Source organism: Coregonus lavaretus (assembly GCF_964263955.1).
Source record: "Coregonus lavaretus genome assembly, chromosome: 5".
Classification (NCBI taxonomy): Eukaryota; Metazoa; Chordata; class Actinopteri; order Salmoniformes; family Salmonidae; genus Coregonus; species Coregonus lavaretus.
In genome coordinates this window covers 64,837,503-64,860,231 of record NC_139992.1, presented here as the reverse complement: position 1 = coordinate 64,860,231, position 22,729 = coordinate 64,837,503, and the positions used below count along the sequence as shown (strand labels likewise).

The following is a 22,729-nucleotide window of genomic DNA, read 5'->3' as shown; positions in this document are numbered from 1 at the left end:
CGTGTACCTATGATGAAAATTACAGGCCTCTCTCATCTTTTTAAGTGGGAGAACATGCACAATTGGTGGCTGACTAAATACTTTTTTCCCCACTGTAATGTGGTCGGAATTATGTATTTCTATTATGTATTATTATTATTTTTATATAATTATGCGTTTCTGTTTTGAAGCTGTCTAGACTAGAGGACCTTCTTTATGGGAGGAGCTACTCAGTCCTACTGTACACCCAGCTAGCACAGAATGTTCTGGGAACCAACATTTGTTAGCTGGGCAGTAGCTACATAATGTTGACATGCTGACTCTACATATACATAATTGATTAATCAAATCAATAAGCTATTTCTTTAGTGAGTAGGAGATTTCGGTAACTACTGTATACCTCTGATGTCTGTTACAATGGCTTATCCATTACCAAACGCTTACCCTCATGCACAGCTTTCATTGAATCCCATGCCCAATGGAAACTTTTATATGTTGTGTTTGAAAGAATGGCGCTGCTTTGGAAAGCGGCCGTTTTACGGGCTCCTGACCAATTGTGCTATTTTCTATATTATACATATTTTTGTACATAATGTTTCCGCCATCGTTTCCTATGACCGAAAAGAGCTTCTGGACATCAGAACAGCTATCACTAACCTCAATTTGGACGAGGACTTCTACTTCAATAAGTCGGAGGCAAAACACATATTGATTATCCCAGACCAGGCCCAAATCCCCAACACTCATAGAAGGAGAAGACGGCTCTATAGAGGCCGGGGTGCAGGCACCTTGATGAGTCAAACTACAGCGGCGAGTGAATAAATCGCCTCTACCCTCTGTTCTATTGGTAAATATGCAATTGCTGTAAATAAACTGGACGAGAGCCGTTCGAGACTATCCTATCAATGGGACATTAAGAACTGTAATATACTATGCTTCTCGGAGTCATGGCTGAACAAGGACATGGATAATATACATCTAGCTGTTTTTTATATGCATCGGCAGGACAGAACGTACCTCATGATAAGCTGTAGACCATACTATTTTCATCTGTATTTTCATAGCTGTCTATTTACCACCACAAACCGATGCTGGCACTAACACCACACTCAATGAGCTGTACAGGCCCATAGGCAAACAAGAAAATGCTAATCCAGAGGCGCCGCTCCTAGTGGCCAGTGATTTTAATGCAGGAAAACTGAAATCTGTTTTACGTCATTTCTACCAGCATGTCACCTGTGCAACTAGAGGGGAAAAAACTCTAGATCACCTTTATACCACACACAGAGACTCATACAAAGCTCTCCCTCGCCCTCCATTTGTCAAATACGACCATAACTCTTCCTGATTCCTGCTTACAACCAAAAACTCAAACAGGAAGTACCAGTGAAGCGCTCAATACAGAAGTGGTCCCATCAAATCAAATGCTATTTGCCACATTCTCCGAATACAACAGGTGTAGACCTTACAGTGAAATTCTTACTTACAAGCCCTTAACCAACAATGCAGTTCTAAGAAAAATAAGTGTTAAGTAAAAAATTGATAAGTAAAAACAAAAAATAATTAAAGAGCAGCAGTAAAATAAAATAACAGTAGGGAGGCTATATACAGACGGTACCGGTACAGAGTCAATGTGCGGGGGCACACGTTAGTCGAGGTAATTGAGGTAATATGTACATGTAGGTAGAGTTAAAGTGACTATGAATAGATAATAAACAGAGAGTAGCAGCAGCGTAAAAGATGGGGTGGGGTGAGGGGACAATGCAAATAGTCAGATGAAGTGGATGCTAAGCTACAGGACTGTTTAACTAGCACAAACTGGAATATGTTTCGGGATTCATCCGATGGCATTGAGGAGTTTACCACATCAGTCACCGGCTTCATTAATAAGTGCATCAACAACATCATCCTCACAGTGACCATACATTTACGTCATTTAGCAGACACTCTTATCCAGAGCGACTTACAGTTAGTGAATACATATTATTATTACTATTATTATTTTTTTTTCATACTGGTCCCCCGTGGGAATCGAACCCACAACCCTGGCGTTGCAAACACCCTGCTCTATCAACTGAACTACATCCCTGCCGGCCATTCCCTCCCCTACCCTGGACAACGCTAGGCCAATTGTGCGCTGCCCATGAATCTCCCGGTCGCGGCCGGCTGCGACAGAGCCTGGATTCAAACCAGGATCTCTAGTGGCACAGCTAGCACTGCGATGCAGTGCCTTAGACCACTGCGCCACTCAGGAGACTGTATATATCCTAACCAGAAGCCATAGATTAAGACAACATCTGTACTGAGCTAAAGGCTAGAGCTGCCGCTTTTGAGGATAGGGAAACTAATCCGGACGCTTATAAGAAATCCCGCTACGCCCTCCGACGAACCATCAAACAGGCAAAATGAAAATACAGGACTAAGATAAATCCTCCTACACCGGCTCTGATGCTCATTGGTTGTGGCAGGGCTTGCAAACTATCACGGATTACAAAGGGAAACCCGGCCGAGAGCTGCCCAGTGACGCAAGCCTACCAGATGAGCTAAATGCATTATATGCTCACTTCGAGGCTATGGATGATTTTCAAGTACATATGTTGTAGAATTAAAAACCTATATGCCTTAAAATGTTTATGGATTGAGAACCAGTTGAAGGGTTAATACAGAGCAGAGACATTTATGTGTTTTTCATAAACTCCCTGCAGCTGGTCTGGGTATGTCAATGACGTGATGGAGATGCAACTCCTCGTGATGGCTGTGTGGAGATTGGAGTAACAATGGAACTAGTGTTATCATTTCTTTGTGCTTATGACCTTATGACCTGACACATGGCCACATGCACATAATCTCAAGGGCCAGGGAGGATGGTAAATGATAAATGTATGTGGTTGAGAATGGGTTATGGATGACATGTTTAAATCATGTTTAAGTATTAATGGATATGTTTTATAATGTGTTATGAAATGATAATGGTGAAACAGAATGAACATAATTGATACTTTGTACTCCAGATGCATGCCTAGATAGTGAATATAGTCAATACAGAGTGTGATTGTTCTTTAACGTACGTATGTACATCATTTTTTGAGTCATGCCACTAATAAGATACAGAGGCCCCACTTAGAGAAGCGCAAGTAGCCCTCGTGAGTAGCCAACATGTGATACTGAAAGATGCTATTCATTCACATAGGGAGGAACTATCAGCTGTATCAGTGTGGCTATGCATGTGTCTGTATAAAAAGGAGCACTCCGGTTCAGGACAAGCAGTTGTTGCTCCATGGAGCAAGCTCGGCTTTGTTATGCAAATAATAAAAGTCTAAATTCACAAGTTCCAGTCTCTTGAGAAATACTTTTAAGTTTACTACTTTTTGAGTCAAATATTTCTACGACATAATTGGCGAGCTTTGCCAGGAGTTGAAAAATAGGGACCAGAGACGGTATACATCTGCAGTTGTGAAACGGCTTGGACGGACCATACAAACAAAAGCGGCCGCTTTTAACAGGTAAGCCAAGTTCTTACTTATATAGTATAACGTTTGTGTGGTCCGATCCGGGGCTCGGCAACATCTAAAGAAATACCAAAGTAGGTCTCTCCAAATTTAAGAACCAGAACATTAGAGGCTAGGAGCTTTTGAATTTAAGAATACATGTCGATGTCACTCTGTTGTTTGTCTGAACCGTCTGTTCAATTGATTTGATTCATTTGATTCATTTGATTCATTTGATTTATCTTGCTGATCGCTCTGTCTGGGTCATTTCGACACGGGCGGCTGTCCAGCTGGTTGAGCGATCAGACAATAACATGTTAAAAAGACCTACAGATACCGCTCTAGACGTGTAGTGGAAGTGAATCGTCTTGAGGACTGCTTAGGTAGGCGAAATCCTGTGCAATAACGCTCTTTCTCTGTGTCGTGAAAGTGTATCAGAGAAAGAGGGCCGAATTTACAGGTCGCTTAGGAAAGCGTAGTAGAAGTCCAGGTGTGTAGAGGAAGTGTAACACCTGGGCTAAATAAATAGACATCCTGTGGATACCACTTTGGAGAGCTAAAATTAGCACTCCAGAGGTCTGAACGGGCAGGTGGCTAGCTAAATTTGGGACCTACGGTACCGCTCTAATGAGGAATTCATTGTTAGAGGTCTGCTCGGGTAGGTAGGGCATCATCCTGTGTTGTGGTGATGCCAAAATTAGGTAGGGTCGATCAGGTAAAAAAGTTAGGTCATCCGGCGTAGGTGACAGCATAAATTGGAGTAACACCGGTCATCCTGAGTAGGTGAACGGGTTAAATAGCTACAAGGGCTTCAAAATATTGAGAAAGTGTTAAATAGAGTAGGTCGGCTCATCTCGTATGGGTGAATGGGTTGCTTGGGCGGCTGTGAGTCATTCAACTGTCTGATTCATTTGGGCACAAGTGGCTGCTCATCTGTATGAATGAGAATAATAAGAAATCCTGCAGATAACAGCTTATTTTCTGTGTTGAGGAGAGAAGCTGTGTTTGAGGTCGTTTGAAGTGTCGGTGTTTGGTGGAGAAAGGTTGGCGCACCTTTCCTGGACCGTTGTTTGAGTATAACCTGGTAGGAAGGACGCACCCAGTCTCACACCAAGAGAGGAAGAGTGAATGGTGCGTGGATATTCATTGACCAACTGAGTGTAGAAAAATTCACGTTACCAGGAGGGGTAGAATAAATCCTGTTGGAGGAACAGGTCACGTGTACCGGTGTGGTCATATGACGTCTATGCGTTGTATTTTGATAAATCTTTTAGGGTATGTTTCTGACATTATATTTAGAAACTTTAGAGGTGATGTAGTATTATGATAAATTGACTACAGTAAAATAATAACTAGGATAGGGTTAACATTCCAAATTTGGGCCCTTTGATAGAATAAAATATTCCTGTAGGTTATACAAATAGTAATTAAGGGCGTTTGAGAACAACATTGTATAAATATGGAATAAGAGTGGTATAATGATGTAAATTAGTCGCACTCTGAAGTTTGAATGATGAGATATAGAGGTGTGTTTGATAATTATATATACGTTGGAATAATACGCTTTTCTTGTAAATTATATCTTGGAGTTTCGTACAACAATGCCTGTCATATAATTTTGTAAGATCAGGGAATAGTGACCAGCATATATGATTCTGGGAGGATTCTATGACTGAGGGGAAGGATTTGGGAAATTTGTTGTTCGTTCCACTGAGACTAGATTGTGATTAACAGATAGTGGCAATAAAGAATAATTAGAAACATTAATGGTTTGGTAGATATGAATATATTGGAATATAATGAATTTTATGTGAGTGTGATTTAATACGAGGGATTGGATAAAATTATAGGTGTTGACTTGCCCAAACACGTAGACGTACGTGGAAATGGGAGAGAGTACATAGGACATGTGGTAGAATTAAGCATTATAATAAACTATCTATTATTTCAGAAGCAGAGGTAAGATAGTCAAGGAATTTTAGTATATTAGGGGAAAATATAATTCATTTGGTTAGGTCGTTAGATCTGTTTCCAAATCAATGAATGTGGGGTTTGACTTGTTGACTGCTAAGTTGATTACGTTGAGCGTGTGAGATCTGTGTCCTTCAAAGCTATTTTCTGATAAAGTGTGGTATGTGCCAGATACTAAAACTACTGACCATTATCATTGAAATAAAGGAGGATTAACTTGTCTTTTCAATAAAGCATAGATTCTGCATCGCTGAACAGAGTCTAGGTTTTCTAAGTATAGTTTAGCTATAGTTGTGGGTTGTTTAGATTGAAGGAACATTCAGGATAAGACTGGACGATCTAGTAGCCTGAGTCTTTTCAGACTGAAGGACTCACTTATTCAACAGGAAAGGAGGAGTGTCTATAGTCTAAATCAGAAAGGACAGTAACATTTGAATAGCAGACTGGCAATTTGGATAAGAGATTTAGCCATCATTTGAATTGTTTAGGTAGACTGGAATGAAAGTAAGGTATTATAATAGTATGAATATAAATATATTATTAGTTATTGTTGGGATGTGAATAGACTTTACTAATGCCATGAATTAGTTTCCGGTTAAAAGAGAGTCATACTTGCTTGACTGTATCGAGCTGAAGGAGATATTTGAAGCAAGTTTGAATAGCTGGATGGAAAACATTTATTTGACAAAATTCTAATTGTTATTACTTTATTCTATGGTTTGCGTGACATCAGTAATGTATGCGAATAGTTGGTGAATTGTAGAATGATCATGTATTTTCGTTACGTGAACTAGGGGATGCAAGGAGCTTTGGCTATTATGCTGAGTGAGTAGCACCAATTTATAGTGGGTTCTAGATTTGTTAAATAAACAAACTTATATTTTAAACTAAAGTAATGCAATAGGCTACAATTATAACATTATCAGAAAAAGGCACTATACGCTCATCTGTGGTCTTCTGTAGCTCAGTTGGTAGAGCACGGTGCTTGCAACGCCAGGGTTGGGTGTTCGATTCCCAAGGGGGGCTAGTATAAGTATAATAATGTCGTTTGGAATAAGAGCATCTGCTAAAATGTTAACGGGTATGGAGAGGAGAGTACGTGGTAGTCATTGAATAAGGTTTTGCTAGATTAAACGAGTGACAATGGTGGAATATGTCTATAGATAAATTGGATTGTGATAAATGGATGATTTCAATATATGATGGTAAACTACAGCAAGTGTTTGGTGTTACTTGTAGCTTACTTAAAAAGGATAGTTAATTCATTCTGATAATGGCGGAGTGATGGTTTAATTGCGTGGCTATGATTTTAGTTGATTACAAGAGAAATAGGATATAGTTTACGACGCATGGAGAAGTGAATGTCTTATATGGTAATAGATCAACTGAACCAAACATGACGTTACTATGGCAATTTAGCATGGTTAATGTTGTTAAGTTCATTTTTAAACCCTATGATAGAGGTAAATGCAGAACGCTGTTTGAAAGTGTGTTTTATTAGGTCTGCTAGTAAAAATGGAAGAATTTCAATTTTTGTCTGTGGGTGTTAAACATTGGGGCTTGCTGAAACGTGAGAGCGCTATAAGGGGCATTATGGGTTAAGTTAGGTGTACAAGGATCGCGTATTTTGTAGGAAGTCATAGGAGGTTGAATATTATGACTGTAAGTCGCTTTGGATAAAAGCGTCTGCTAAATGGCATATTATTATTATTATTATTATTGGCAGGAAATTGCTAGCTAGTTAGCGGTGAGAGCTAGTGCGGTTTTCGTTGGGTGACGTCACTTGCTCTATGAACTGGAAGTAGATGCTTTGTGTGGCATTGGTGGAGCGACGGGTAACGGTGCTTCGATGGTGAATGTTGTCGATGAAGAACATGTCTCGATAGTTGAATAAGGAACGATATTTGATAATTGATCATTTTATTATGACATTATATAGTTTGTTTAAACAGCAGTGAATTATGACGATTGTTTATTACTTCAGATAACGATCATTTGTTTATAGTACGTTGAACGATGGGAGATAGTTGTTGCTGTTGGCCTGATGGATTAAGTAGACATATTTTTATGGGTTTTGGATTATGAAACAATAAGTTTCTATTTTTTTTAAAACATCAATGCAACAGTTTGCGACGTTTAAATTACTAAAAAGGGGTTATAGGTTTATAGTGGAAGGTGTAGTTAACTTAATAAAATGTGTTATTATCTAGTGTCTTCTAAGTGGGAGTTTTCTTTTAAGGATTGATGGGAGTCTCCTATAATATTATGTTAGGGGTAAAGTAGGACACGACGTATCAAACAATTTTAAATCGATGCTGGGGTTAATGATTGTTGATGAGATAGGACTGGGGATATATGTATGATGTTTTGTGTGTAATTACTATCTTTGGATTGTTGATTATATGTTAACGACATGTATACTTTCTCTTCCAGGGACATGGGGATTTCTTTATTGGGAGGTTAAAAAAGTCTGTAGGCTAGGGTGGAACTAGTTAGTAAAATTAAGTAGTTTTATTTTTAGGTTGTCATAGGGAGCTACCAAAATAAATAAGGCCTGGCTATTTTTGTTTGTTTATTGTTTTACTATATGGTGTTCGAATAACCACAAACAAACTACTTAGTATGAAATGTTAGCTGTATAGGATTTTTATTTCTATTTTGGGTTTTTTGACAGGATGGAAGTGAAATATCTTAAAGGGGCATACGCATGTAATTTGGGTTTTATTTACTAAGGGATAAGTAAATATGTGTGATTTATTTTGAAAAGAGCTGTACTAAGGACTTACTGTACACTCGGGATACAACATTTATGAAAGGCCTTGATGGTTGTTAGGAGTAGTATACTATTGGATGAAACAATTAATTGAATGATTTCAATGACCTCTGAAATCTGTCCTGGCTTTATAGTGTGACCTGATCACCCGCACTATAAATTCTAGAGGCATGCTGTATTAGGGGGTTAGATATATTAAGGATAATTGTGAAGAAGTTTATAATTTGGACAAAATCCTATATATATATATATATTAGTGCAAACAGGACAAGGATGAAGTGAGAGAGTTAGTCCTGAAGGAGAGGTATTCCTTGAATAGTGTTATGGGATACAGTTAAGTAAAGATATGCTCAAGGGTTGTCATTTTCAGTTTAGTTATTATTTTTGGTTTAATAGGCAATATTGTTGTTGTTTTGTTTTTTGAACACATGAATCACGATGTGATGCATGTGTCCAAGGGGGGAAGTTGGGCTTACAGATGTTTTAATGTTTTATAATGGTTTTGTGGGGAAATATGCAAGGTGTATTAAGGATATGAGCAGTAGTAATAATGTGTTATGGGTTAGGTTAAATCTTTTTTGTTTTTGTGATAGGAGGCATGAAATAAGTGGACTACAACAAGCTGGAAGCAGGTGTGCTTCATAATTTCAAGGCTTCTCTTGACGGATGAGAGGACATAAGTAGCATACTGTGTCTCACCTAACCTAACAATGTTCTTAAGATTGTCTTTTCATGGGTGAAGATAACTCTGCCCAACTGAGTAGGAGAATCTGAGTATTTTCTGTGCCCTGGAGACTATGTGATGGCAAAAGACTACAGAAGAAAGAGCTGGAAAGACCCTATGTGGAGGGGCCTGTACCAGGTGTTGTTGGCTACCTTAATGATGGTAAAAGTGGTGGAGACAGATGCTTAGATCCATGTTTCCCACTATAGGAGTGTTCCAACCTCAGCCATTGGGTAGCATTGTTGTCTTTTGTGTGTGTCTGTGCTTGTGTCTTTGCAGCAGTAACTCCGAGCTTCCCTATGGGTAGGCTGATAGAAGGACACTCATCGCAGACCGATGTCGATAGATTGAGAGGGACTCTGGCTGATCTGGAGACCCTAGTGATGGGGAAGGTTAACAGCTAAAGGTGACCATACATCATCATCCAGGTTACACCAACAGCGGTACGGATAGAGGGGAGCGTGATCGGGTGTCATCTAAACCATTGTACCAGAGTGAGGGAACTGATGACTAGGAGACCACCGAGACTTCCAAGACCTTCCAGACCACCGAGAGATTCCAGACATTCAAGATGTTATTACAGATGGTGTTGTAATGCATAGTAGAAATAATTCGGTCCAGAGCGGTGTGAACCTCAATAAAAACCAAAAACCCTCTACCCGGCTGAAGAGGAACAACAAAGGCGTTGAAGACGTTCCTGTCCGACACCACCTCTGCCAGGAGACCTGAATCCAGCATCAAATCAAGGCAATCAATTGCCTTCTCTTTTGTGCCTTTTCTCTCAGGAATGTGACAGGAGTCCATGTGGAGTGAGGAGGAAGAGAGAGGTCTATGCAAATGCAACATTCTTCATAGGGTATACTGGTTTGCAAATTGACAAAACAGAATGATGGTGGAGTGGCTCAGGTGTGACATTGGAATTGGGACATTGTCGTGGGCAATCCAAGATGAACTATGAAGCTATCTGAAGAACATAATGAAGACGCCAGAAGATTGAGTGCCGGTAGAGTAAGGGAGTGTTAGTTAAGGTAGTATGTTGATTAAGGAGGTATTATACACTGCTACATTTATAGTAATTTAGACTAGGAATGTATTAAGATAATGATCTGTTGTAATTCTTGTTATGAGGAAGTTAATGCTAGAATTATGATAGTATAAATATACATTCTGCCAGTGTCAATATTTGCCAAGGTGAGAGATTTAACTTTGAATGATGGAACCAAAGTGAATAACTAAGAATTGTCATTCTAAATTTGTTTTGGGTAATTCATCTGATAATGACTATGAATTATAAGGTGACTGATTGATTTGAATAAGTTATTCATATGTTAATAACTAATGATGTTGACATTGCAATGAATGGATTAGATATTGATTCTTTTGATTGTTTTAATAATTATGATATGGGTAAAAAAAAGGTTATGTAAGCTAAAGATGTTGACACTATTCTTAACATGTCCTAAATATTATGGTTAAAACAAAGATGCATTTATTTCTTATATATTTTGATGTGTTAGGATACTACCACGTATATTGGAAATACAACAAAACAAAAAGGGGAGCAATGGTTACAAAGCTCAACAGCAACAATTGGAGGTTAGCTTAGAGGGAAACCTTCAAGACTTGTATCCAATACCTGACTGGGCTCTGGGTCCTCATCAGGATAGGTCAAACAATGAGGAATATATATTGGTTTAAATATATGTATATGAAAAGTAACCACATATGGCAAGGCTAAGAATAAGTAAATGCACAGGCTTACATTCATTTTAAAAAATTATCTTTGTATTATTGGGACATTATTGGAATGTCCCAAAGGGGAGAATATATGGATGATTTTCAAGTACATATGTTGTAGAATTAAAAACCTATATGCCTTAAAATGTTTATGGATTGAGAACCCGTTGAAGGGTTAATACAGAGCAGAGACATTTATGTGTTTTTCATAAACTCCCTGCAGCTGGTCTGGGTATGTCAATGACATGTGATGGAGATACAACTCCTCGTGATGGCTGTGTGGAGATTGGAGTAACAATGGAACTAGTGTTATCATTTCTTTGTGCTTATGACCTTATGACCTGACACATGGCCACATGCACATAATCTCAAGGGCCAGGGAGGATGGTAAATTATAAATGTATGTGGTTGAGAATGGGTTATGGATGACATGTTTAAATCATGTTTAAGTATTAATGGATATGTTTTGTAATGTGTTATGAAATGATAATGGTGAAACAGAATGAACATAATTGATACTTTGTACTCCAGATGCATGCCTTTTGCAATTATGTCAGCACAGCTGAAAACTGTTGTGCTGATTAAAGAAGCAATACAACTGGCCTTATTGAGACGAGTTGAGTATCTGGAGCATCAGCAATTGTGGGTTCGATTACAGGCTCACAATGGCCCGAAACAAATAACTTTCTTCTGAAACTCGTCAGTCTATTCTTGTTCTGAGAAATGAAGGCTATTCCATGTGAGAAATTGCCAAGAAACTGAAGATCTCGTACAATGCTGTGTACTACTCCCTTCACAGAACAGCTCAAACTGGCTCTAACCAGAATAGAAAGAGGAGTGGGAGACCCCGGTGCACAACTGAGCAACAGGACAAATACATTAGAGTGTCTAGTTTGAGAAACAGACGCCTCACAGGTCCTCAACTGGCAGCTTCATTAAATAGTACCCGCAAAACATCAGTCTCAACGTCAACAGTGAAGAGGCGACTCCGGGATGCTGACCTTCTAGGCAGAGTTGCAAAGAAAAAGCCATATCTCAGACTGGCCAATAAAAAGAAAAGATTTAGATGGCAGTCTGAGATAAGGCTTTTTCTTTGCAACACTGCCTAGAAGGTCAGCATCATCTTTCGAAAACAAGGACATTTCTAAGTGACAGCTAACTTTTGAACGGTAGTGTACATAATTGATGAATAAAATCAATAAGCTATTTGTTTAGTGAGTAGGAGATTTCGGTAAATACTGCATACTTCTGATGTCTGTTACAATGGCTTACCCATTACCAAACGCTTACCCTCTTGCACAGTTTTCATTGAATCCCATGCGCAATGGAAACTTTTATATGTTGTGTTTGAAAGCGGCCGTTTTACCAATTGTGCTATTTTGTGTATTATTATTATTTTTGTACATAATGTTTCCGCCATCGTTTCGTATGACCGAAAAGAGCTTCTGGACATCAGAACAGCTATCAATAACCTCAATTTGGACGAGGACTTCTACTTCAATAAGTCGGAGGCAAAACACATATTGATTATCCCAGACCAGGCCCAAATCCCCGACACTCATAGAAGGAGAAGGGGGATATATGTGTGTCTTTGTCAACAAAAGATGGTGCGCAATCTCTAATATTAAGGAAGTCTCAAGGTTCTGCTCGCCTGAGTTAGAATACCTCATGATAAGCCATGGACCATACTATTTTCATCTGTATTTTTCATAGCTGTCTATTTACCACCACAAACCGATGCTGGTACTAAGACCACACTCAACAAACTGTATAGGCCCATAAGCAAACAAGAACATGCTCATCCAGAGGTGGCGCTCCTAGTGGCCGGTGATTTTAATGCAGGAAAACTGAAATCTGTTTTACCTCATTTCTACCAGCATGTCACCTGTGCAACTAGAGGGGAAAAAACTCTAGATCACCTTCACACCACACACAGAGACTCATACAAAGCTCTCCCTCGCCCTCCATTTGTCAAATCTGACCATAACTCTATACTCCTGATTCCTGCTTACAAGCAAAAACTCAAACAGGAAGTATCAGTGACAAGCTCAATACAGAAGTGGTCCAATGAAGTGGATGCTAAGCTACATGACTGTTTCGCTAGCACAAACTGGAATATGTTCCGGGATTCATCTGATGGCATTGAGGAGTTTACCACATCAGTCACCGGCTTCATTAATAAGTGCATCAACGATGTCGTCCCCTCAGTGACCGCACGTACATATCCTAACCAGAAGCCATAGATTAAGACAACATCCGCACTGAGCTAAAGGCTAGAGCTGCCGCTTTCGAGGAGAGGGAAACTAATCCGGACGCTTATAAGAAATCCCGCTACGCCCTCCGACGAACCATCAAACAGGCAAAGTGTTAATACAGGACTAAGATAATCCTACTACACCGGCTCTGATGCTCATTTGTTGTGGCAGGGCTTGCAAACTATCACGGATTACAAAGGGAAACCCGGCCAAGAGCTGCCCAGTGACGCAAGCCTACCAGATTAGCTAAATGCATTCTATGCTCGCTTCGAGGCAAGCAACACTGAACAATGCGTGAGAGCACCAGATGTGAGCTGGTGTAGCTGATGTGAGTAAGACCCTTAACCTGTTTCACATTCACAAGGCTGCAGGGCCAGACGGATTCCCAGGATGCGTACTCAGAGCATGCGCTGACCAGCTGGCAAGTGTCTTCATTGACATTTTCAACCTCACCCTGACCCAGTCTGTAATACCTACATATTTCAAGCAAACCACCATAGTCCCTGTGTCCAAGAACGCCAAAGTAACCTTTCTAAATGACTACCGCCCCAATTCACGCACTCATCAAGAGAACAACCCTGGTCATCCCTATTGCCTCTGATGTGGCGGACTCACTAAACACAAATTAGTGTTGGAGTGTGCCCCTGGCTATACATACATTTGAAAATAAAAATAAAATGGTACCGTCTCGTTTGCTTAATTTAAGGAATTTTAAATTATTTATACTTTTACTTTTACACTTCATACTTTAGTTTATTTTAGCAATTACATTTACTTTTGATACTTAAGTATATTTCAAACAAAATACGTTTTGACTTTTACTTAGAGTATTTTACTGGGTGACTTTTACTTGAGTCATTTTATATTAAGGTATCTTTACTTTTACTACAGTATGACAATTGGGTACTTTTTATTGTGTTACTATTTCCTTTTTCATTTAGAATTTTTATTTATTTTTAACTCTGCATTGTTGGGAACGGACTCGTAAGTAAGCATTTCACTGTAAAGTCTACACTTGTTGTATTCGGCGCATGTGACCAATAACATTTGATTTGATTTACCGTCAAATGGCAGCTCATAAACATATGGGCTGACCATAAACTTAATGCAGTACCCAATATAGACAGAGCCACCGCTGAGGTGTACCTGCTTCCATTTGGAATCAAACGCAAACATTCTTTAAAAGGCCATTATCGACTAGATGATGTATACCCTGGAATCGGCTTCCACTTGTCCAAATTATATATAATGGAATTTAGATTGATCCAATCCATATGGCTTGCTGAATGACTTTATAGGTTGCAATTCCTTAGTTGTGAAATGGCTTGTAGACTGATGTAATACCTTTGGCTGCTTAATCCAAAAGAGTGGATACTGTAGTTAATCATCAAATATCTTACCAACAATCTTACAGTAGAGTATTACAGAAGTCCAGAGAGGACATATGAAAAAAAAAAAAAGATTCCCTCGTTATATATGTTCGAGATCACAACTTATTTATCTCATGATCACTACATAACAAAAGTTGTTTTGTCGAGATCACGAGATAATCAAAAGTCCCACACATCGTCCATTCATTTGTTCAGATGCCTTACCTACGAAACAGCCGGCAGCATCCTGACTTATCAGCCTTTGAGGCAGCTATTGAATCTGATTGGTCAGGAATGGAGCTCAACCACTGTAAATATTATCCACAAAACATGAAGTGTCCCTTATAATTATACATATATAAATTATGCAAGCTAACAACTAGCATAGATAACCTAGCTAACTAGCTAGCTCACAAGACTAGCCAAGTTTTAGCTGCGTTGTTGCTTGCATGCGATTGGAGACAGTGCTGCCTGTCATGCATCGGTCAGGGCTTAAATGCCCCACCAGGGCTTAGATGCCACACCAGGTCTTAGATGCCCCACGAGCTCTTAGCTCAAGGTAAGGGACATTTCACTTTCTAACATTTTTACTTATAAACTGTTAATGAGCTCCAAACACAAATGAAAGCATGATGCGCTGATCCACCGTGGGCTCTGCCGCCTCAGCCATACTGTCAATCTATCATCAATATGTCCACTCCTATTTATAGAGTTTATCTCGTGATCTCGACAAAACGTAATGTTATGACTATAACTACTGTTCCCTGAAGGAGGGAAACGAAGTACAACCTACTATGGGGATCGCACTCTCGCGACTTCGATTGAAGGATCTACAATCACCAATGAAATCTGCGCCTCGCTGGAAGCCCCGCCTTCCACAGGTGATAAGAGTGAGGCTTGCATTTGTTCCTTCAATTTAATACCACTCTTCACAGAGCCTAGGAACGGGCAGTGTGGGGCCAAACAGGTGTTTTACCTCGTTTCCCTCCTTCAGGGAACAGTAGTTATAGTCATAACGTTGCATTCCCTTTCAGTCAGTCAACTTCAGTACAACATAGTATGGGGAAATATAATCACGCCCCAAGCCGACCCCAACAGATACTAAATGAAACGGCCCATGGCAGACCACCCAGACCTGACCCCGCCAGATGTGGCAGGCAGGGTATTTCGCACACGGTGCGCTGCCTAGTGACTTTCCCCTGTCCCAGCTACAAGCACACTGTGTGCTATACTGGTAGCAATGACATCTAAGTGATAAAACCTCACAAAAGTGTGTGGTGATGCCCAACTCGCCACAGCACAAATATCTCCTATAGTCAACCCTTTAAACAACTCCCAAGATGCTGCCAGACCCCTGGTGGACTGGGCATGTACACCGCTAGGTAACCCTTGCCCCTTGCTGCTATATGCCAGGGAGATAGCCTCCACAATCCAGTGGGAGAGACGCTGTTTAGAAAGCGCCCTGCCACAAGCTGGATTAGTAAAACAGACAAAAAGTTGGTCACATAACCGGATATCCCGGGTCAGTTCAATGTGCGTGCGTAAAGCTTGCACCGGATACAGGGCATATAACCTTTGTTGCTATTCAGAAGCAAAAGGAGGAGGCAAAAAGGGAAATAGCTCAAAAGCAATGGACCTGAAGGACATAGCCGTGACTTTCAGGGCGAAGGCCGCATTTGGATGCAACCTCACCTTAGAGTCGCCTGGGGCAAACTGAGTACAGGTAGTGTGTATGGATAACGCATGGAGGTCCCCAACACATTTTGTCCTAGAGAGATTTACACTGTTAACGAAACGCCATGCCAGGGTAAGCCTACACGAAACACAGCCCTTATTTTAAGTGTTTCTAAAATCCCCTAAGGAAAAAATAAAACGTGGAAAAAGGATTGGAACCATTTCCTTGTTTGACCTCTAGGTTTTATGGGTATTATGACTCATACTGTGGTACTCTATGGGGAGCGAGCCAAGGACAGAGTCTCTCCCCATCTGTTGATGCACGCCACCACTGACATATTGTCGGTTCTGACCAGCACAAAAAAAGGTGAAGTGCCTGAGCGCCAGATACTCCGGGTAATTGACATGCAGTGCATGCCGCACCAGTGTCCACACCCCCCAAATCGAGTTGCCTTCATACAGCGCACCACACCCTCTGGGGGATGCAACTGTTGTGATCACCTTGCGGGATACAACTCAGCCCATGTGAGCCCCCTGACAATAGCAGAGGGTCCCACCACTGGGCCATGGCCCGTAGGCCTGACAGGGACACCTGAAGCGACCGGCTTAGGCTGTGAGATGCGTTCAGGTGAGCGGCTAGCACTCAGCACTGTAAGGGCGGTATCAACAATAGCCCCACAGGAACGACTTCCATCACAGAAGCCATCATCCCCAGTAGGCATAGGCACTGGCGAAAACGCACTGTTTGACCCAGACAAAATTTGGCTAAGCAGAGCCGGAACCCGGACAAAAGCATGATACGCGAGTCTAGCTCGAGACCCAAAAACTGAATGCACTGAGATGGAATCAGACAGCTCTTTTTCTGGTTTCTTATGAAGTCTAGAGACTGAATACGGGACAGTAGCATGGATGTTTGTAACACTGCTTGCCCCCCCCCCGACTCTGCCGCCAACAGCCAATCGCTGTAATAGACAACAGCTCGTGAGCATTCTGAGTTTGTAGACTGAGGTGCTTGCTGAGGGGACGTAGGTCTAGAATGGGATGCAATGTCCCGTCCCTTTTTGTAACCAGGAATACCGGCAGTACAAGCAGTCCCGGATCTTTGACATAGGAACCACTCGGATTGCCTGCTTCTGGAGATGGGAGATACAGTATCCCCTCCCTCAAAATGGGCACTGAGGCCTCGGGAACAGTCGATGTGATGGAGCTGCAAAAGCATGGGGGACGCACAACAAATTGTAGTCTGTACCCTGATGTCACTGTTCGCATGATCCAGGGCGACACTGCGCATGCGCGCCATTGGTCGGAGCAGACAGCGAGACTACTGTGAAGTGCCATCTGAAGGGGCGGGATGCCACCTTGTGGACTGGGAGAGATCAGTGACGTACCCTGATTGGCCGTGCCACTTGGGGGTACTGTTGTCACAACAAGCCTCACTCAGTTTAGGCGGTAAAATGCATTCTGGTAACCGGCTGGCACCCAGCGCTGGACAGCAGCATAAAAAATAGACCCAGGGAAATGTTTTTATCATGGAGGTTAACCTACTGACCAGTCATAGATACTGGCGACAAAGCACCTTGTAACCTAGCTGGGAATGGGAAAGACAGCTCTGAAAAACGGACCTCTTCTATTGTAACAGACAATTCAAAATTGAATCTAATTCCCAGGAATGAAAAGCGTTGAGCTGGAGACAGACAGCTCATTTGGGGGCTCATATGAACCACAGAGACTGCATGTAGGATAATAGCGTGGTCATGTCCAACCCTGCTGGTTCCCTCGACTCCGCTACCAGCAACTAATCACCTATAGAGCCCATAACCTGTATCACTAGACACCTCATAGGGACTAGTGAGGTACAGGCAGAAATCAGTAATTAATCCCAGTAATGAGCCACCTATGGGGGAGGGGCACCCCCTTGTGGACAGTGACCCAACTTGTCACGCTCACCCTGGGGAGATTGATATACCCCTTGAACCCTGTGAACACTGTGGAACGCAGGGTAACAGAGCGAGACTGTATAGCCTGCATGAAGCCCGGCCCCTTTACGGGCACAAGGGGCTTTGGCAATGGCTGATGTAGTACCCCGTTGAACAAACGTGGAGGCACTGTTGTCACAGTAATGTTTTTGCAGAGGGGCGCACTGGTCACTCAGACCCGTGCCAAGGCTCCTCGCTACGGGGGTTACTCCAGCCAAGTGCTCGGGGGGCTGCTTCTTCATCGGAGGTGCACGCAAACCCTGTGCACCTCGAGTAGCCTCCCGTAACTGGCGAAAGAGCGCACAGGAGCTGGGTTGAGCGCAGCAGCCACCGCATACCCCATGCCCAGGCAGACAATATATTTGCTCCGACCACCCAATCCATCTCCGCTTCCTGCACATCGGTCCCAGCTGAGGTACCGGCATCCGGGAAAGAAAAGTCACCATCAGTAATCCAAGCTTACTCAAGAATGCTACGTCTTTCCAAGGAGTTTGTATGCAGTACGTGGCAATGCGCACACGGACTGGTTCGAGCGAGGGCCGCCTGAGCGTGCTCCAAGCCGAGACAAACTACACATAGATCATGAGTATCTTTCAGAGAAATGGTATAACCGTGTAGTGGAAATGTTTTGTGTTCTCTGTGTCTCTGCAAATACGTGACTACATGTAGCATATTGTTTTTTGTTATTGTGTTAGGATGTTCTGTGACTTTGCTCTCAGGGAGGGGACTGATAGAAGAACATAAAGAAGCGGACACATTATTACTTTGGCCCAACACCTAGAAACTATGTGTGCAAGGTCATCATCAGCTTATTAAACCCTGAGAGCAGAGACGCCTAGTTTGTGTATGAGTATAAAGAGTGCTGAAGGGAGAGCATCCCTTCAGAGCTTCTGACAGACTTGTACTTTGAGTATTACGTTTGTTGTAACCTCTCTAGCCGTGATAATAAAGGTCTGTTCATTTAACTTTGACTTGGAGTCCTTAGTGGTAATTTCCACGACAACCGCATGACTGGGGGCATGATCTCAAGGCTTAGCCAACGTCGTCTTGGTCGTTTTCTTAGCCATCTTACTCATTGCACCAGCAAATTGAAGAATAACTAATTGTTTGTTATTAGAAAATGTATGAGAACAAGTACAACGTTTAGCACACAACGTCCAGGGGGTGAGCACGTTCTACCACTATGGGACAGTTTAGTTGGCACAACGTAAGACAGTCTTGTTTTCCAATGGTTTGTTTTAGTAGTGTGAATCGTTCCTGTTCACACAGGTGAAGAGCGGAATAATTTAAGGAATTAATCTGAGCCTCACGCTTATCACCTGTGGAAGGCGGGGCTTCCAGCGAGGTGCGGATTTCATTGGCCTTGTCAGGCATAATTGTAGATCTTTCAACCGAAGTCGCGAGAGTGCAACTCCCCCTCGACATAACGAGGGAATATTTTTTGTCCTCTCCGGACTTTCATAGAATATCAAATCTACAATACTACACAGAAACTGCAGTATTTCAATCTACTGTAGTCATAAGTGTACTGGATTAAAGGGATTCACCCAAATTACAAAATTACATATTGGTGAACTATCCCTTTAAGAATGGCAAAAAAGGCCTAAGCTAAATAATATTAACATGGTGATACAAGGATCAAAGACCATTAGCCAACCAAATAAATTTGATGATGTTCATTGGAGCCTCTTAAAGCAACAGTGAATCAGAGAATGGGTGACAGACTGCCAAAGGACTAAGCCATTAATTCCCCTAAAAGCTTACACTGACATATTTAGAGTCTGAAAATGAACTCAATGCCGAGCACATGTATCAAATCGGCTAACACCATTTAAATTAAACTAAGAGCATAAGTAAATCGTATATAACGTCAGGCACTGTTGTGATGGAAATTAGTCTGGAATCCAGAAGGCCACATAGATTTGTAGCTTCTTTCTGGAGGATGTTTCTCTCCCCATTCTAACCTTGAAAGCAGCTTAGAGGGCCACTTGTAAACTTGCTTACTGGAAAGGGCATGTAAGGAAATGCTGGGCCAAATAAGGATAGGACACTCCTGTGGATAAGGTTGATTAACCAGGGCAGTGCTGTTTCTAGGCACAAGTGACATAAACGGACGCTTAGGACACCGCAGCCACTAGGGGCCCCCCAACCAGGAAGTAAGGGTTTCAACTTACTGTTAGTTAGGATAGTAGAATACACAACGAGCAATATCAGCAGTTTTCCTCTTGTTATGTCAGGTACTGACAGTCACTCAATTAGCCCATGTCAGCTAACAATTTATAAGTTAGTCTACCCAGCTATCTAAACCTTGTAATAATCATGGCCTAATTACTGACCACGCACGCACAGCACCTGCCCAGGGGCCCTGACCTCCAGGGGGCCCCCATTAATTTTGTTAGTCCCTCTCACTCAGATATCATATGAACATGGCATAAGTCATGGCAAAATATGTAGAAATGCAGAAAATGTGCTTTAAAACTGAAAACAATATCTCCATCCCATGTCAAAATGTGTAGAACTGCAGAAAATCAGCATTAAAACTGCATAAGGTTCTAACCATTCCATGACAAAATGTGTAGAACTGCAAGAAATTAGCTTGAAAAATGCTACTCCCTGAACCAGGGATTTGAGACTTAACCATGGTTTCCACTCTCAAGGAAAATAATATATCTTAATTGTGCACTCAGTCTGAGATTCAACAAGTTAGTAACTCCATTTATTTTCTTTGAAGATTACTGTGATGTTTGTTCTCCAAAATTTCCCAAAAGTAATAGCAATGTAATAGCACAAGAATAGTGTAATTTGTATTGGACTACTGTGTGGAGTTGGCAAATCTGTCATGGTGACTGCTTTGCATGGCCACCAACCCATATCTACAGAGGAAAGTATATTCTATTGAATCCATTGGCTTCTATAGAAGTTATGAGTTGTGCTTGTTTCACCAGCCATCAGTGCTCTGTCTATGTGTGTCTGAAGTATGCATGTGTATGTTGTTGTTGTGTCTTGCTGGTGACAAATCCAATTTCCCCTTGTGGGATTAATAACGTTTTTATTCACCTCTCAGAGCAGGCAGCAGTGAGCGATCCTTCCTGTCGTCACATTTGTTACATTCACTGAAGTAGAGCAACAGGAAGACATCCACCAGCACCCAGACCAGCGAAGTGGTCAGCACCACCTTACAGTAGACAAACCGCCGCATCGCCCTCCCTGTGACGTGACGTGGTGTCGGGGAGGAATCAGCAGGCGGGCCCCTGACAGAGAGCAGGAACTCTGGAGACTAAACAAGGCAGGGGAGGGGAGACTGAGGGTGGGGCACACAGGGACATCATCCCACTACATAGAGGAGAGCAAAACCAAAAAACATGGTTAGATAGAGAACACTAACAAACGTGCAAAAGAAAACTTCACTAACGGAATGTTAAGATTGAACATTGTGACAATGGCACTGAAGAGATCTACACTGTTGAATTACATGATTCCACCATACAGCTTCCACCGCTTACCTCCTTTGAACATGTACAGGTAACTGCCAAAATAAAGAAAACACCAACATAAAGTGTTGGGCCACCACGAGCCAGAATAACTTCAATGCACCTTGGCATAGATTCTACAAGTGTATGGAACTCTAGTGGAGGTATGCGGCACCATTTTTCGAGAGACATTCCATCATTTGGTGTTTTGTTGATGGTGGTGGAAAACGCTGTCTCAGGCACCGCTCCAGAATCTGTCATAAGTGTTCAATTGGGCTGAGATCTGGTGACTGAGACTGCCATGGCATATGGTTTGCATCGTTTTCATGCACATCAAACCGTTCAGTGACCACTCGTGCCCTGTGGATGTGGGCATTGTTATCCTATGGGGGAATAGCCATGGTAGCCAAAATAATGGCCTGCCCAGCATTTTTATACATGACCCTAAGCATGATGGGATGTTAATTGCTTAATGAACTCAGGAACCACACCTGTGTGGAAGCAACTGCTTTCAATATACTTCATATCCCTCATTTACTCAAGTGTTTCCATTATTTTGGCAGTTACGTGTACATTTTGTATGGAACATAGTTGTTGACAATGACTTGGTATTTTTCCACTTGAGAGGAAAGCAGCAAGCTAATTCCTCCCTCAGCGAGTCTGCATATGTCACACCAGCCACAGCATATCATCTCTGGTGTTATTGGCTGCTTCGCCAAGACTAGGCAGATAGATTTCAGTCCAATGTGGGGAACAGAAATCTCAATGTAATGAAATTAATGCCTCGCTAGTATTCAACATGAAAAACACCATCATTTGCTCTGGAATATGACTTTCTCTGACGGGAATTATAGGCTTACAGTCAGAGGCAACAAGCTGCATTAAATTCGGCCTGTATGAAACCGTGTGCATGTAAAATTACAAAGGAGCTTCCAGATAAGACAGTTCTATAAGAAGCAGCTGTCAGTCAGAAGACAACAAAATGGACACCTTTCTCAAAATATGAATCATTATATATCTACCTGACAACAACTCCGGCACGATAGCGATTTATTAAATCACAATGCAAATAGAGCATGCTATATTTTCCTTCTACAAATGTTAATCTCCAATCCAATTTAATGATGTACAGCAGGGGTGTCAAACTCATTTTAGCTCAGGGACCACATGGAGGAAAATCTATTCCCAAGTGGGCCGGACCGGAAAAATCATGGTATATATAACTTAAAAACAACAACTTCAGATTGTTTTCTTTGTTTTAATACGATCAACATAAAACATAAAGCTGGAGCCTGAGGACAGTGTGTCCAAA

General features: G+C 41.6%; 1 protein-coding gene across 2 annotated transcripts in view; it reads right to left on the bottom strand.

Moving 5' to 3' along the window:
* The window catches only part of LOC311129800 (polypeptide N-acetylgalactosaminyltransferase 13-like), a gene marked incomplete at both ends in the record, with an annotated part of 76,922 nt that extends 55,776 nt beyond the window's left edge, over window positions 1–21,146 (bottom strand). For both annotated transcript variants that reach the window (XM_084162253.1, XM_084162254.1), the window contains one exon: window positions 21,005–21,146. In XM_084162253.1, coding sequence (XP_084018379.1) covers window positions 21,005–21,146 — 142 coding nt within the window. The remainder of the gene's footprint in view (window positions 1–21,004) is intronic.
* Between the last annotated feature and the right edge of the window lie 1,583 nt (window positions 21,147–22,729).